This window comes from Gracilinanus agilis, chromosome 1 (genome assembly GCF_016433145.1).
Source record: "Gracilinanus agilis isolate LMUSP501 chromosome 1, AgileGrace, whole genome shotgun sequence".
Taxonomy (NCBI): domain Eukaryota; kingdom Metazoa; phylum Chordata; class Mammalia; order Didelphimorphia; family Didelphidae; genus Gracilinanus; species Gracilinanus agilis.
The window spans coordinates 14,415,281-14,431,353 of record NC_058130.1 but is presented as its reverse complement, the minus strand read 5'-3'; the positions used below and the strand labels follow the sequence as shown (position 1 = coordinate 14,431,353).

Below are 16,073 nucleotides of genomic sequence, written 5' to 3'. Positions count from 1 at the left end.
TCCCAAATGTCACTTCCATCTGCCTTCTCTACCTGAACAGTGAGAGCAGCCAACTCAAGGAGACCAAATTAGAGACTGCTGGTGGCAGGTGAGGAGAGCATGAACTGGGTTGCTCAATGTGTGAGTAGGAAGAAAGGGGGAAGCAAGATAGAGAAGAAGAGCACAGGAAATCCAGATCTCTCTGATTCTTGTCCAGATTTGCTTCTGGGGGAAATTGGAGCAGCCATCCATGTAGCCAGGTGGCATCATCAATGTTTGCTCATGTAATGTGTGCCTTGTGTGCAATTGCACATGTTTATTGATGCACATCTTTATTATATTTTATTGTTTTGTTGCTTGAGCTTATCTGCTTAGCTGGTCTCAGCATGCATGTACTGCAGGCATGGCTAGATTCCACAGAATGGGGGACAATATCTTAGTTGTACGTGTGTTATAAAGGCCACTTGGGTCTCTTCTGTCTTTATCAAAGGGCGTGCTGACCTCTGTTTTCATGAGGTGTACAGGGAGGACCAACACTTTGGGTGCAGGGGTTTATTGAGCCCTTTTCAAAGCTGCTCATCCATCCTTGGTGTCCACCTTCCTCTTAGCTCTCAGCTGTGCCTCCAAGAAGCTGTAGCATACACAGCCCTCAGACTCCAGAAAAATCATTTTGGCAGTGGGGCTAAACCAGGATGAGGGTAACGGACAGACTTCACAACTATTGGAGAGTTAGGACGGTGTCTTCCACAGAATGGGTGGATGAGAACAATTGTTCCAACAGCCATGAAAGCGGCTGAAGAAGCCAAAGTCAGCCACTGCATGGTGGGCCATCACCAGGCATCCTGACTTCTGTCTTGCCACTGAACTTTGGGGGACTCTAGAAGAGAGAGTGAGGCTGATGTCTTTGTGCACCTTTGCTTGACTTCAATCAAATTCATGCACAAGTCAAGAGATCATTGTATGATATCATCAGTCCTCTTTGAAAATGAAGGATGTAGATATAGTTCTGCTAATGCTCGTTTGCATATACATTGCTGTTTATGTGCATTTATGTATTAATTTTCTTTGTTTAGCAGTTAGACCTGTTTACTTCATTCTATGGCCATGTGTGAAATGCTAAAATATATTCATGTACTATGTCTTGCATGTAATGTGTACAGGCAGTCATTGAAGTAGCCTTCCAAGTAATACTGGATTCTATCAAATACTTTTTTGCTGATGTCTATTGATTGCGAATAACACTTTGAAATGGTTACCTGAATCCTCGGGTTAATAATGCCTGTTCTGTTAAGTGCTGATGCTTAATTTGATGTTCGTGTTGTATGTCTGCAGATTTCAAGTATCCCAGGACCAATTTTACAAGGGTCTAAAAAACTTATGGCTCCAGGGAGGAATGTAGCACTATCTTTGCCATACCTTTTCCAAGTGTCGTCAGGGGTATCAGGACATTGAAGACAGATGACTTTGGATTTGAACCAAACCCTTTCCGTTGACCCATCTTCCCCTTAGGATTTGTGCCCTCCCACCTCTGGATTTGTGGCAGTAAGAAACAGGAAGAATGGCAGGAGCTGGGGAGGCAGAAGCTAAGAAGGAGTTTCTCCCATGAAGAGCTGATTAAACACTAGAAGTGTCTGGTAGCTACAGGAATTCTGGAGTCGGTGGTATAGACAAAGCATACACAAATTAAGTCAGAACAAATTCTGAATTGGTAAAATCTATTCAGGTTGAAGACCAATGCCTAGGGCTGTCATTTTCATCTCTCCTGGGAGAATCAGAGTGCTTATTTTAAAACCCAATGTCTCCTACAGGGCTTGAAGTGCACTTACCTTTATTTCTTCAATTCCATTTACCTTTATACTTAAAAGTTGACTTTGCTTTTTAAACTGGCTAAATGTTATGAAATTTGTGATCAAGAGAAATTCTAAATTATGCTTTTATTTTTAGTGATCTATTGAAAGGGGAGGGAGGTCTATTGGGAATAATCTTGGAGATGAAGATTTAAAATGACTCTGAGAGGTCAAGATTTCTGTGTTGAAGCTTATGTTCGAAAGAGAGTAGAGGAATACAAGATTATAGATCTAGAAATAGAATGAGTCTAAGAAGTTGTTGTATTTACCTTCCTCATTTTACAAATAAGGAAGCTCCAGCACAGAGAAAGTAATTGAGTTTCCTAAGGTTGCGATTTAGAAAATGTTTGAAGCAGGATTGGAACTCTTGTTTTCCTAACCTTAGATTTAATGTTTCTCCTCTAGACCAGAGATGTCAAAGACATAGCCTATGGGCTGCATGAGATCTGCAACACATCCAAAGGTGTCCTGAACCAGATTAAAATGTTATTGGGAAATATTTAATTAATTTTTTAAAACTACAACATAGATAACATTAAATTTAAAAATGAGTCAATATATAACCCCCAGGGATCTTTTTCTAAGGATATGAATCGAACTCCCACTGCACAAGGTGACGAAGGTGCCATGATTTTTAAAAAAATCCTTGCTTTCCATCTTAGAATCAATGGTAAGTTTTGGTTCCAAGACAGAAGAGCAGTAAGGGCCAGGCAATGGGAGTTAAATGACTTGCCCAGGGTCACATAGCTAGAAAGTATCTAAAGCCAGATTTGGACCCAGGACCTCTCATCTCCAGGCCTGACTTTATCCACTGAGCCACCTAACTGCCCTCTATTATTTATTTTTTTATAATTTCTCAGAACTGAGAGAATATATTCACTGGGGTTTCCTTGGGAAACAAAACAAGTTAGTAACACTGTGGGAAGGCAATTGGTTGGCAGTGAATCAGAAATCCATCCTTATCCACGCCTTGGTTTGAAAGAAAACTCTTCCTTTAATGGATAGGCTCTTCTTCCTCACCCCTACCTCTCACTCCCCAGGCTCTTATTATTAGCTATTATTTTATCTGAAGTTTACATTATCCAAATGCTACTGCATTCTAGGAATGCTCATTCTTCCTTTTGCCTTTAAACTAGACCTAGACTGCTTGCCTCTTTGTGGGAACGAAATACCCTCCAATTTCTTGGAGTAAGATGCTGGCACCTAAAGTCCACAAGCAGCTGACATTCTTTGTTTCTTCTCTGAACCTACTTGTCTTCTCATCCTGTAGAAGATGAGGATCCAGGGAAGAAATGTTGGGTGTCTTGGGAATAAGGCCCCAGAGGATATTTGCCTGCACCTCTGTGGGGAATCACCTCTGCTACAGGGTCCCTAGAGAATGTGGCCATGTCCTGTCTAAAAGGAAAAGGACACTTTCTGTCCAAACTCCAGTTAGATGGCTTTAGACACTGAGGGAATCTTGGAAGAGCTTCTGCCCGGGATAGTTTTCTCATCTGAAAGGGCCAACCATTACTCGACCTCAGATTTGTTTTTACTAGAGTTTTGAAATAAATATTTCTTTACAAAATAAAAATTAAAAAATGATTATATGAAATCAGCACCAGGGAAAGAATACTGGTTCTAGAGTCAGCGAGCCTGGGTTCATACTTGGTTACCGATAATTACAATGTACATCTTTGGGAAAGTCATGGAATCTTCCTGGACCTCAGTTTCCTCATCTGTAAAATGAGGGAAATACTTTAAAAAAAACTTTCTCTTACTTTTAATTCCAATTATGTGTAGAAATAATTTTTTACAATTGTTTTTTGATATTTTGTGATTCAGATTCTCTCTCCTTCCTCCCATCTCCTCTAAGTGCTAAATGGTCTGTTGAGAGATAGATTTAATGGCCCTGAAGTACCTTGCAGCTCTAGATATGTGATTCTATGTCATACTGTTCACATGTCAAGGCCATCACGAAGACACTGCTGTTTGCATGGTGACAAGAATCACTGAGGAAATGAATTGACTCTTGAGGGCTAACCTTGTAAACTCAAACCAGTGAGGTAATAGGGGAGAGTTGGTTTCCCTCACACATACAGGAGCACCATGCTGCTTCTGTTTCTTCTGCCTCTTTTGTGATTCCCTCAGTGTCTAAGGCTATGGATAAAAAATAGGGGAAGGGAGTGCTGGGTACCTGGGTGTTAACCTGCTCTAATTCATTTCCACTATTAAAGCTTGTACACAAATTTGTCTTTGTAAGTGTCATCAAGGAAACTTGGAGGGTCAAAGGACAAAGTGAAGGGCTAGTAGGATGGAGGCCAAGCCAGTGATCTAAAGCTACCCCCTGGATAGACAAGTCCTTGATTGACAGCCACGTGGTCTGTAGTCTTGACTACTAAACAGAATTGGGCACTAGTCATGGCACATAATTACTGGTCACTCTAATTCTTTAAGACCATAGTTCCCTGGGGCAGCTAAGTGGTTCCGTGGATTAAGAGCCAGGCATGGAGTCAAGAGGGCTTGAACTCAAATCTGACCTCAGACTCTTCCTAATTCTGTGACTCTGGGCAAGTCACTCAACCCCAATTACCTAGTCTTTACCAGTCTTCTGCCTTGGAATCAACTACGTAGTATTGATTCCAAGATGGAAGGTAAGGTTTAAAAAAAAAAAAAAAAGACACTGGTGTGTTGGGGCAGATAGCGGGGACAATAGATAGAGCAACAAACTTAGAGTTGGGAGGACCTGGGTTCAAATCTGAACTGAGATACTTCCTAGCTTTGTGACCCTGGACAAGTCACTTAACCGTGTTTACCTAGCCCTTGCCCTTCTTTGAGTTGAACCATGAACCATCCCGACTAGAATGAGAAGACAAGAAAGTCAGCCCAAAGAGCGCGCCATTGAAAGCGAATAACGATCCAATAGAACAAGAATCAGCATTTATTTTTTTCAAGCGTTCAAGACAAAGGCAGCAAGTGAATGCTTTTGGAGATAATTTATGCATTCCATTTATGACAACAAAAAGCATCTGTCGTGGTTAATGCACCAGGCTAGCATACGAGGTCATTATATGGGATTATTCTTGTGAGCGGGGAACCATACAACATCTGTGGATGGAGAAACGGCATTTGAATATAATCCAGACGTTCATGTACCTTCTCTGGTCCTTTGCAAATATCCTTTTAGGCATCAGTACAATACCTGATTTTTAAAGGACTAGAAACATGGATGCGTAGCATTCTAATACTGCATTCCTTAAGTCATAATTTAAAGTATATTTAAATGAACAATTATTTATGTTTGACAAGATAAAACAACTGAAAATTCAGCTACGAATGGGATATTCAATAAGCAGCAGATCCCTCCTTCTGCCTTCATAAAGCATAAAGGCGAATTTGCAAGGCTCTGGCTTGTGAGCAGGCTGTTGTCTGATCGCCATCCACATCAGTCAAAGTGTACTTTCCCATCAGGCACTTCTAAGGTATCAATAGCTCCATTACAAACCATCTGATGTGGTAAGGAAGTGACTAATTTCTTGGCAGAATTCTTCTGCAAGTAGTGCCGATAGGCCTTCTGGATGACAGCGGCGCAGCGCTCTTCTTCCACGCGTTTTGTGGTGGTCATGATGGGCTCGTACAACTTCTTGTGAGGGTTGGCCTCCATGAATTTCTCTTCCATCTGGCTTTTAAGGCAATCTATTCCCTCCGAGTCTCCCAGGACTCTCGTGGTAAAAGCAAACAGAATATCCATGCAATGGAGGCGGTTGCCACTGACCATGGGCAGGTCCATCATCAGAAGTTGATTTCGGTTTGGCTTGGGCACCCGTAAAGGATCTGGCAGGGCATCAGCAAAGTCCGAGAGGGCTGAATATTCAATGAATTGGGTTGCTTCGGGATCAAATTTTTCCCACGTTTCATAGAATATGTCAAAGTCATCCTCACTCAAGGGATCCTCGCTCTCTTCCGTGGCCGTGTTGAAGTTTTCTAAAATCACGGCGATGTACATGTTCACCACGATTAGGAAGGAGATGATGATGTAGCTGACGAAGAACGCGATCGCCATGACCGAGCTCACACAGTCACCGCTTGGTTTAAGGTCGTTTCTGACGCAAGATGAACTTTCCAGATTACAAGGTGAGCTTTCTGGGTTGCAAGATGAACTTTCTGAATGACAAGACGAGCTTCCTGGAATGCAAGACGAGTCCTTGGCTCTACAAGACGGAGATCTTGAACTCAACATGGGACTGAGGAGGGCATCCCAGCCCGCTGATGTAGTGATCTGGAAGAGGCAGAGCATGCTGCTTCCAAAGGTTTGGAAGTTGAACATGTCATCGATCCCCGCGTCATATTTCACGTGGGAGAAGTTGGTCATCCCGATAATGGCATAGATAAACATGACCAGAAAGAGAAGCAGCCCGATGTTGAATAGGGAAGGGAGGGACATCATCAATGCGAAAAGAAGGGTCCTGATTCCTTTAGCTGCTCGAACGAGCCTGAGGATGCGGCCGATGCGAGCCAGGCGGATGACTCTGAAGAGCACGGGAGGGAAGGGAATGGATTTGTTCTTTTCCAGTAGAGCCACCATACTGCCTTTAGAAAAAACAGAGGAATTAATTTTCCAGAAGACATTCTAAATTCATGTGAATACTGTCATGTTATCGGGAGAGCTGTTAGCACTTAAAGGGGAGCCTTTCGCCACAAGGCACTTGGAAGAAGTGAAGTTGTAAAAAGATAGCGGCATATGTCCAAATGTCTTTAAATCTCGATAATTTGGGTTTGTGTTGGGGCGCCCCTAAATACGCTCTTTCTCAAAAACGTTGGCTCTCATCTGAGAGCTCAGCAATTATTCATCAGCACAGATCTGAGTGGCCTCTCTCAAGGGCAGGGTTATGATCTCATTTACCTCTTTGATTCTAGAGCAAACACTAAGAGGGTTCTCCACTAGAACAAAAGGTCCTCATGTCCTTCCCTGATACAGGCCAGCAGCCAGAGGTTTTCTCCTCATTCCGATTCTTGACTTTTTCAGTCACTTATTAAACTTATTAAACACTTATTAAATTGTGTCTACACACCCCAAGTATCATGCTGAACACTAGGGATACGAGGAAAGAGAAAAGACAGTTCCTTCCCTTGAAGAACTCAGTTCAGGGGACAGCTGGGTAGCTCAGTGGATTGAGAGTCAGGCCTAGAGAAGGGACGTCCTAGGTTCAAATCTGGCCTCAGACACTTCCCAGCTGGGTGACCCTGGGCGAGTCACTTGACCCCCATGGCCCACCCTTACTACTCTTCCACCAAGGAGCCAATACACAGTATTGACTCCAAGACAGAAGGTGAGGGTTAAAAAAAAAAAGAAGAAGAAGAGCTGGGTTCAGCCTAATGAGGGAGACCACAGGCAAACACTCTACATTTGGGATAAGTTAGGAACAGTCAAGAGAGAGAAGCCACCAGAATTAAGAGAGATTAGGAAAAGTCACTGATAGCAGGTGAGACTTTAGTGAAGACTTGAAGGAAACCATGGAGGCAAAGATCACGAAGGAGAGGGTTCCAGGCATGGAAGAGAGTCCAAAAAATGCCTGGAGCCCAGATAGGGAGTGTCTTGGGCATGGAATGGCCAGAAAGCAAATACCACTGGATCAAAGAGTAAGGGGTAAGACGTTTGGAGTTAGGGGGAGACGAGCTTAAAAAGGGTTCTGAATGCCAAACAGAACATTGAATATTTGATCCTGGAGGAAGGAGGGAATCGATGGAGTTTGGGGGTGGCATAGCTGGCCCAGTGCTTTAGGAAAGTCACTTTGGTGGCTGAATGGAGGATGGGTGGGAGTCCTTGAGGCAGGCAGACTCACCAGGTGAACTGATAGGAATTGGCAATAGATTGGATATGGGGGTGAAAGAAAGTGGGGCATTGAGGTAGGACACCTTTATTTCCAAAGGTGAGAATGTATAGTCAAAAAAGCTGGGTCCAAATCCCAGGTTTGCTACTAGATTTGTGACTGAGATACACAATCGTGATCATGTAAGTAATGTCTAAATCAGTGATGGGCAAACTAGAGCTCTCAGGCCAGACTCGGCCCCCTGAAATGTTCTATCCAGCCATGTGACATGATTCCTAATCTGACGAATACAATACAATGAAACTTTGAAAGAGTTGCTTTAGAAACAGACTGACAGAGGAGTGTTTCCTTTCCTTTGGCCCCTCTTTCAAAAGTTTGCCCATCACTGCTAGGACCATCATGCACTGTGTGTGACTGGCATTTACCCTTTCTGCCTCAGTTTCCTCATTTCTGGAATTGGAATGAAAATAATTATCCAGTTTCACAGGGATGCTAAGGGAATAGTGTAAGCATTAAAGCCAATGTTAATGTGAGTTCTTATATTAAACTAATGATGATGATAATAATAGTAATTGCTTAGGTGTGCATTTTTTGTTCTTTTGTAGATGAACATATTGCCTAATGGGAGCATAATGGGGTCAAGGAGGGGAACTTCCTTGGATCTGCCAGACTCTGGGCCGCTTCTGGTGTTCTGGATCAGTGCTGAAGCCTTGGCCCCTTGGGATGACACAGCAAACCATAAATGGTTTCTTGGTCTTCCCTCAGTCTGAAAGAAAATACGTCTTCCTTTTCTCTTTTCCTTCTTCTCTCTGGTCCTCTCCATCCAGGAAGGGTGGGAGAGCACAAGGGATCATCCAGGATTCATTGCATTATCTCACAGCAGCAACACCCAGAGCCTGAGCCAGAACACACAAGGCCCATCAGAGGTGTCTGAGGGTCCCCCAGGTAGGGGAGGGAAAGATTGCTCTGTTTGCCCTCATTATGCAAGGAAATAAATATTTGTTCCATTAAAGGACTATTAACAATGCAAATGTCAAGTTGCCAACTTACACTTGTGAGAAACAGAATGAGAAAAACAAGGAAGCCCCTTGAGTGTAAGCCATTTGGAAAGGGTAGAAAACAGACTTTAATGAACAGAAAGAGAATAGCGAAAAGCCCATAAGAGAAGTTCTGGGTTGGCTTGTCCTCCTTTTCTCAGGTCAGGGCCAGCCATTTGAAAGGGCACGAAATGTTTCTGTTGCATTTGGGAAGGCTCAAAGAGCCCAGGGGTGGATGTTTTCTGGCCTCCTGGCCAGTTTGCTCATTCAGACAGGAAGAGAGACCTTGGATCCCAACACCTCATAGTGTATGTATGGCCAATCCCTCTGCTTGCTCAGGATGTTTTTCTTTGTTTCATGTTATTTAAGGATCAATTGTTGCTGGGTCTTTCTCATGTGTATATTGCCTCAGATGAGAAGCTCCGAGGGGGGTTTGGAAGTTCCACATCGGTTGTTACTGATCTGTTTGTTTTTTAATACTGTGTCCTCTCCCCTGCCCCAGCCCTACCTAGGTGGAAGTGAACTTTCCTACCTTGGTCTTTGGATTTCGTTGATGCCTTCATCCAATTAGCTATTCCAAACCTTCTCCCACAGATTGGACAAGATATTAAAGGTGCTGCTCAACTCAGATTATGAAGTTCCTTAAACCCCCAATACCACTCAATAGCCCCTTACTTTTAACCTATGACTTTGTCTCCTTCTTTATAGAGAAGACTAGGGGTCATCTAACTGGAGATTTCTCAGCTTTACTCAAATCCGGGGTCTTGCAAGGTTGATGAGCCTTTAGCCAGTAATTCATTTCTCAGAACCTCAGTTTCCCCAAATGTAAAATGAGGAAGGTGGAATTTCCACCTCCAAATTGATGGCTCAAATTCTTTAGCTGGGCATTCAGCGTTCTACAACCTGACTACTCTCTAGCTTTTTCCTGAAGCTCACCTTGAAGGTTTCCAATGTTCAAGGCCAAGGGGATGACTTACCATCCTTGTTTGATCTGATTCCCTTCCACCCTTCATCTTTCTGTCCTCTCTATATTTAGACTAAACCATCTCTCATTTCTACTTACTCAGATATCACTTTCTCTGTAGTCTTCCCTGATGTTCCCCAACTGAAAGTCAAAACTCTTTTATCTTCTAAGACTTTGAATTTCTCACATTCTAAGTCATATCACATCAAGTTGAGAGTACAAGAGTATAAAAGCAGAGAGGTAGGTGGCCCAGTGTGTAGAGAACGTTGGGCTTAGAGTCTGGAAGACCTGAGTCCAAACCCTTCCTCTAATATTTACTAGCTGTGTGACCCTCAGCAAGTCCCTTAATCTCAGATTTTATTTCCTCATCTATGAAATGGGCATAATAATGGTCCCTTACCTCCAAAGCTTGTTGGGAAGATCAAATGAGATAACCTCTACAAAGTGCTTTGCATGCTTTATGCTAGCTATAATTATGATTGTTATCATAATTATTAAAAAGCATAGCACTTGGAGGGGTGCAAAGTCCCTAAACTTAACAACTCTGTCACCTGGAGCACAGTTATCTGACCTCTTGGAGCTCCAGTGGCCTCATTTTTTTTTTATTTTAAACCCTTAACTTCTGTGTATTGACTTATAGGTGGAAGAGTGGTAAGGGTAGGCAATGGGGGTCAAGTGACTTGCCCAGGGTCACACAGCTGGGAAGTGTCTGAGGCCGGATTTGAACCTCAGTGGCCTCATTTATAAACCAAGGCTACCAATACTACTCTCCTGTGCTCTAGATTGACCATTCTCTATCACATTTCATGAAGAACATAGAACAGAAAGCATCCAGAGAAGGGGGACCAGGATGGCAAGAGGCTTGGATATCATTCTCTACAAACACTTATTGAAGGAACAAAGAATATTTGCACTGGAGAAGACTGAAGCGAGCCATGAAAGGAGTTAAATCTTCAGAGATTTGAAGGGCTGACCTATCTAGCTTTATTCTCCTTGGCCCCAGAACTCAGAATAAGAAACAATTGATGGGAGTTGAAAAGAAGCAAATGGAGACTTAATGTAAGGGGTGGGGGGAGTTCCTAATAATTGGAGTTGTCCATCCCAAAGTAGACTGGATGACCTGGGAAAGGAAGGTGCTACATTCCTCCTCACTAGAGGACTTTGACTACTGGCTACCTGAGCCCTGCCATGTTGCCATCCATGTTGTAGAGGGGTTCCTGGCCACATTTAGTTTGGATTGTATGTCTCTACGGTTCTTGTCAAATCTTAGTTTCCAGGGTACTTGAGATACTTACCCCTTGTGACTAATGGAGAAAGTATTTTGGAACCCTAAAATTATCCTGTGAGCAAGGAGTATTGTCGTTGATGCACGCCTTATCTGCTCTATAAATGCTCTCCTCAACTTTTCTTGTATTTCCTAAGTCATGTGCTTGTTATATCCCTGGCAGAATCAAAAGTCCTAGAGGACAGGGACTCTTTTACATTTTGTCTGTGTATCCTGGATACCTGGTAGAGAGCCATGCTTATAACTCAGAATTAATAGCTTCTTGTTGAGTTGAGTCATTTTGTCATTGAATCATTTCTATAGGTGTCATCTTTCCCTTTTGGACTTGGATTCTAAGATCAATAAGGATAAAGATTAGGTACTCACTACACTTTGATCTTTCCCAGTACCTACCTCCCATAGTGTTTTGTATACAATGGACACTTAATAAATGCTCACAGGATTCAAAATCTCCCTTCATTTGGCCACTAAGGTCAAAACCAAATGGATAGAAATTAAGTCATAACCTCTTCCGACTACAGCATCATGTGATATGGAAAAAAGCTAGCTGAATCTTCCAAATGCCGTGAAGATTGATGCTATCATGATGTGGGTATAGTTTATGAAACTGTGGTTAATCTCAAGACATTTCTCAAAACCTCTGGCCATATGCCCTGGCCGCCATCTTTACTTACTAACAATGGAGAGCACCACGACCACACAATCAAATAAGTTCCAGCCGTTAGCGAAGTAGAACTGCCTCAGAGCAAAGATTTTCAAGAGGCACTCGACTGTGAAGATGACAACAAAGGCTCGGTTGAGGGTTTCTAGAAGGTTTTCTCTTTGTTTGTTTGGTCCTTCAGGGGAGTCGGTTTCTGCCATCATGGTAACCATATTCAGGCAAATGAGGGTTATAATGAAAATATCAAAGGCCTGGTTGGTAACTACATCAAACGCAAAAGCTTGGCATTTATTCTGAGGAAAGAAGATAAAAGAGAGAGCTGTTTAATTTATAGGAATCTTATCTTCCAGATAAAATAAATGAAATATCTATTAACAGTCTTTCCTCCCAGGTATGGTGATGGAATGTAAGGGAGAAAACATTCTTCTCCTGGGACACTTAGGAAATAGTTCTCTATGGCTTGGATGTTACGGGGATTCCAGTCACTGGTGTCTGGTACCCATGAAACATGAGAAACAAATTCTGGTCATTTTTGAAGTTCAACTATCATAGCCCAAATCTCATTGTGAGTTCTCATTTTATAATACAGAGTGGATTCAACAGTATATATTACCCCCTCTCCCATACTCTGCTATCTAGTCAAACTGGCTTTCTTGCTATTGCTCATACCTACCGTTTTATTTCCCATTCCAGCATCTTTGCATTTATCATCTCCGATGACTAGAATATACTCTTTCCTGACTATTAGAGACCTCTGTTGGGGAACAGCCAACCCTCTTATTTGACAGTGGTTGAGTAAATAGTTTTATCTCCCCTGCCACCAGAAAGCAAACTTCCTCCTAAGAGCCACCCCTTTTTGCTATAAGTCATCCCCAGGAAAGAGATCGGCAAAGACTCTTGGGTACTACACTGGCTATAATGTGGAGAGGGACCATCAGGGTCAAGGAGGAGCAGTGGATAGAAAGCCCATCCTGGAGTCAGGAAGATTCATCTTCCTGAGTTCAAGTCTGACCTCAAAGACTTATTAACTGGGTGACGATGGGAAAGTCAGTTAACTTTGTTTGCCTCAGTTTCCTCATGTGGAAAATGATCTGGAGAAGGGAATAGAAAACAATCTAGTATCTTTGAAAACTCCAAATTAGGTCATGAAGAATTAGGAGTAGCTAAAAAATAACTGAGTGTTTAACAGTATCACTATGCTTTTAGCTGTTTGGGGACTTAGACTTCATCTTCTCAACTGCTGCTTTGGTTTGTACCATTGACTACTCTGCTTCCCAAAGCTTCTGGGATCCACTCTGGTCTGCACATTTCTGTCACTGCCTGGTTGTCCCCCAGGTTAAACTTCCTCAAATCCTTCATCTGACCCTTATTTGAAATAGGCTCAAGGTCACTGGCCATCTTGGTTGTTATCCTGGGTAGCCTCCAGGTTATCAGACTCTCCAAAATCTAGAAGCCAGAAACCAGATTCTCGACTTCAATCCTTTGAGATCCCGAACCCATCAGACTCCTAACTCTAGCCCCTAGCATATGCCTACCCCAACAGATCTCTTAACTCTAATCATAACTCCTGTAAACTCTTATTGCATCCCTACTAGACCTCTAACTCCCAACTCTATCAGATCCATAACATACCAGAGCAAAAGTACTGTAAAATCAACAAAAAGTTGGATAAAGGAGATTTTGAATATTCACTTGGCTAGGAATAAAAAAAAAACATAGGTCATGGGGGCAGCTGGGTAGCTCAGTGGATTGAGAGTCAGGCCTAGAGACAGGAGGTCCTAGGTTCAAATCCGGCCTCAGACACTTCCCAGCTGTGTGACCCTGGGCAAGTCACTTGACCCCCATTGCCCACCCTTACCAATCTTCCACCTAGGAGCCAATACACAGAAGTTAAGGGTTTAAAAGAAACATAGGTCAAAAGACAGGGAGGACATGTATAATACATAAAAAGAAAGATAAAGTAGCAATTTAATTAAGTTCAAAGAATTCAAAAGAGGGAAAGTCAACAAGAGCCAGGGTAGGGGTTAGTCCAGTAGAATAGACTAGCATTAAAGTAGGTCCAATAGAATAGATTAGCATTATAGTAGTGTAAGCATGGCTAACTTTAGGGATAGATTGCCAACTTGAAGAAGGGAGGAAAATCAATAAAAAGAAATAAATGGAGGAAAATACCTGTCCAACAGTCAAAATTTTAAGTGTGAAGAGGTAAAACAATATATTTAAATGTGAGGCTAAGGCATAATGGATAAGAAAAAGCAACAATTTGATGCAAAAAGTATTAAAATACAGGTTGAAAACAAGAGGCTGAAACAAAATTGATTTTACAAAATGTTATTTGAAAAAAGGAAGAGTTGCAACCATGATAACAGGTAAAGCAAAAATGAACACTGACAGTTTCAAGAGAGTGAAAAGAGAAAACACTTAAGGTTCAAAGGTAACGCAGACACTGAAATAATATGAATACTAAAGATGTAAACACACAATGGCATAGAATTCAAATTCTTAAAGATAAATTTAACTGAATTGCAAAAAGATATAGAAACTAACACAATAATTATAAGTTTTTAATATTCCTTTCTCAGAGGTAGATAAATTCAAAAGAAAGATTTTTTTTTTAAATTTTAAACCCTTAACTTCTGTGTATTGACTTATAGATAGAAGATTGGTAAGGGTAGGCAATGGGGGTCAAGTGACTTGCCCAGCGTCACACAGCTGGGAAGTGTCTGAGGCCGGATTTGAACCTAGGACCTCCTGTCTCTAGGCCTGGCTCTCAATCCACTGAGCTACCCAGCTGCCTCCCAAGAAAGATTTTTTTTAAAGAATGAAAATATAAAATTGAACTAACTATATAGAAGCTAGACCTGAAACAAAATTTTGACATGGCATATTAAAGAAAATTCAGATTTCTCACTGCCACTCAACACCTCTACAAAAATTGACTAATGGAAAAAAGTTCAAAAAGATAGAATTTTTTAGGAAAATCAGAAGAAAGTAATGTCAAAAACCTATTTAAGGGGTTGTTCCGGGTTAAGATGGCGGCAGAGTAAGAAGCAGCTCTTAACCTCTCCTGACCAAAACACACAAAACTCCTCAAGGGGACATAAAAACAAGTCCAGACAAACGGAGGAACCCCCACAACAGGGCACAATGTGGAAGGTACGTGGAATCGAGGCATTTCCATGCTATAAAGGGGTGAAACAGCCCTCACGAAATCGCGGGCTGAGTAACCACCCCACCCCCACCCCCTCCACACACAACATCTATAGCTCCGAAGCCAGCTAAAAAGAAATAGAGCAAGTTTGGGGCACCCATCGAGTCATTGGCAGCTCTGGGGCCTGTTCCTGAGAGCAGCAAGACTTAGGACCCCATTAAGCCAAAAAACACAGGCGAAATCTGAGCGCGGGAGCAGGACGCAGAGCACAGAGCGCAGGCTGAGAGCGCAGGCACTGCTGAGGCGTGGGTGGAGGCAGACACAGCCAGGAACTAAAGCCTAAGTGGGGAACCAGTGTGGACGGGTATACGACTGTGGAAGCAGCGCCCTGAGACTTGTAAAGGAACCTCCTGCAGAGGATCAAGCAAGGGGGTCCACCAGGGGGCTTGACCTTGGAAAAAACCAGAACTCAGACCTCAGGAGCCAATAGATCGTGGACAGACACTGAGCGCGAGGATAAAGCTGAGAAGCTGCTGGGGTAACAATGGCTACTCAGTCTCAGGAAGTTCAGAAGAGAAAGAATAACAACAAGAAAAAGAAGTCTTTAACACTCGACAGCTTTTACACAGAGAAAATCCAGACAACCGAGCAAACAGAGGAGGAGAACAAACAAGCATCCGGACCCTCCTCAAATAAGGAAAACTCCTCACAAGCTATGGAAGAGTTCAAAACTGAGATTTTGAGGAAAATGGAAGAGATCTGGCAAGAAAATAACTGTTTAAAAGGTAGAATCGTGCAATTGGAAAGTGAGGCTCAGAAATTGAACACCAGAAATGACCAGATTGAAAAGGAATACCAGAAGATTATGGCCGAAAACCAGAAGATTATGGCCGAAAACCGAAAGATTATAGCCGAAAATCAATCCCTAAAGGCTAGAATTGAGCAAGTAGAAACTAATGATCTCTCAAGACAACAAGAACAAATAAAACAAAGCCAAAAGACTGAAAAAATAGAAGGAAACATGAACTATCTCAATGAGAGAGTGACAGACCAAGAAAACCAGTCTAGAAGAGACAATTTGAGAATAATCGGTCTTCCAGAAAAACCAGAAATTAATAGAAACCTGGACTCCATACTAACAGAAATAATTCAGCAAAATTGCCCTGAAGTCCTACAACAAGAGGGCAATATAGACATTGAAAGGATTCATAGAACACCTGCAGTATTCGATCAAGAAAGGAAAATACCAAGAAATATCATCGCAAAATTCAAGAGTTTCCAAGCAAAAGAAAAAATCTTACAAGAAGCCAGAAAGAAACAATTCAAATATCAAGGAGCA

The 16,073-nt window shown here is 42.2% G+C and overlaps 1 protein-coding gene across 1 annotated transcript in view; it reads right to left on the bottom strand.

Moving 5' to 3' along the window:
- Positions 1–5,250: 5,250 nt before the first annotated feature.
- The window catches only part of SCN11A (sodium voltage-gated channel alpha subunit 11), a 198,131-nt gene continuing 187,308 nt past the window's right edge, over positions 5,251–16,073 (bottom strand). Inside the window, exons 21-23 of the mRNA XM_044675509.1 lie at positions 11,597–11,876; positions 6,005–6,395; positions 5,251–5,908 (exon numbers count right to left, since the gene is read on the bottom strand). Coding sequence (XP_044531444.1) covers positions 5,251–5,908; positions 6,005–6,395; positions 11,597–11,876 — 1,329 coding nt within the window. The remainder of the gene's footprint in view (positions 5,909–6,004; positions 6,396–11,596; positions 11,877–16,073) is intronic.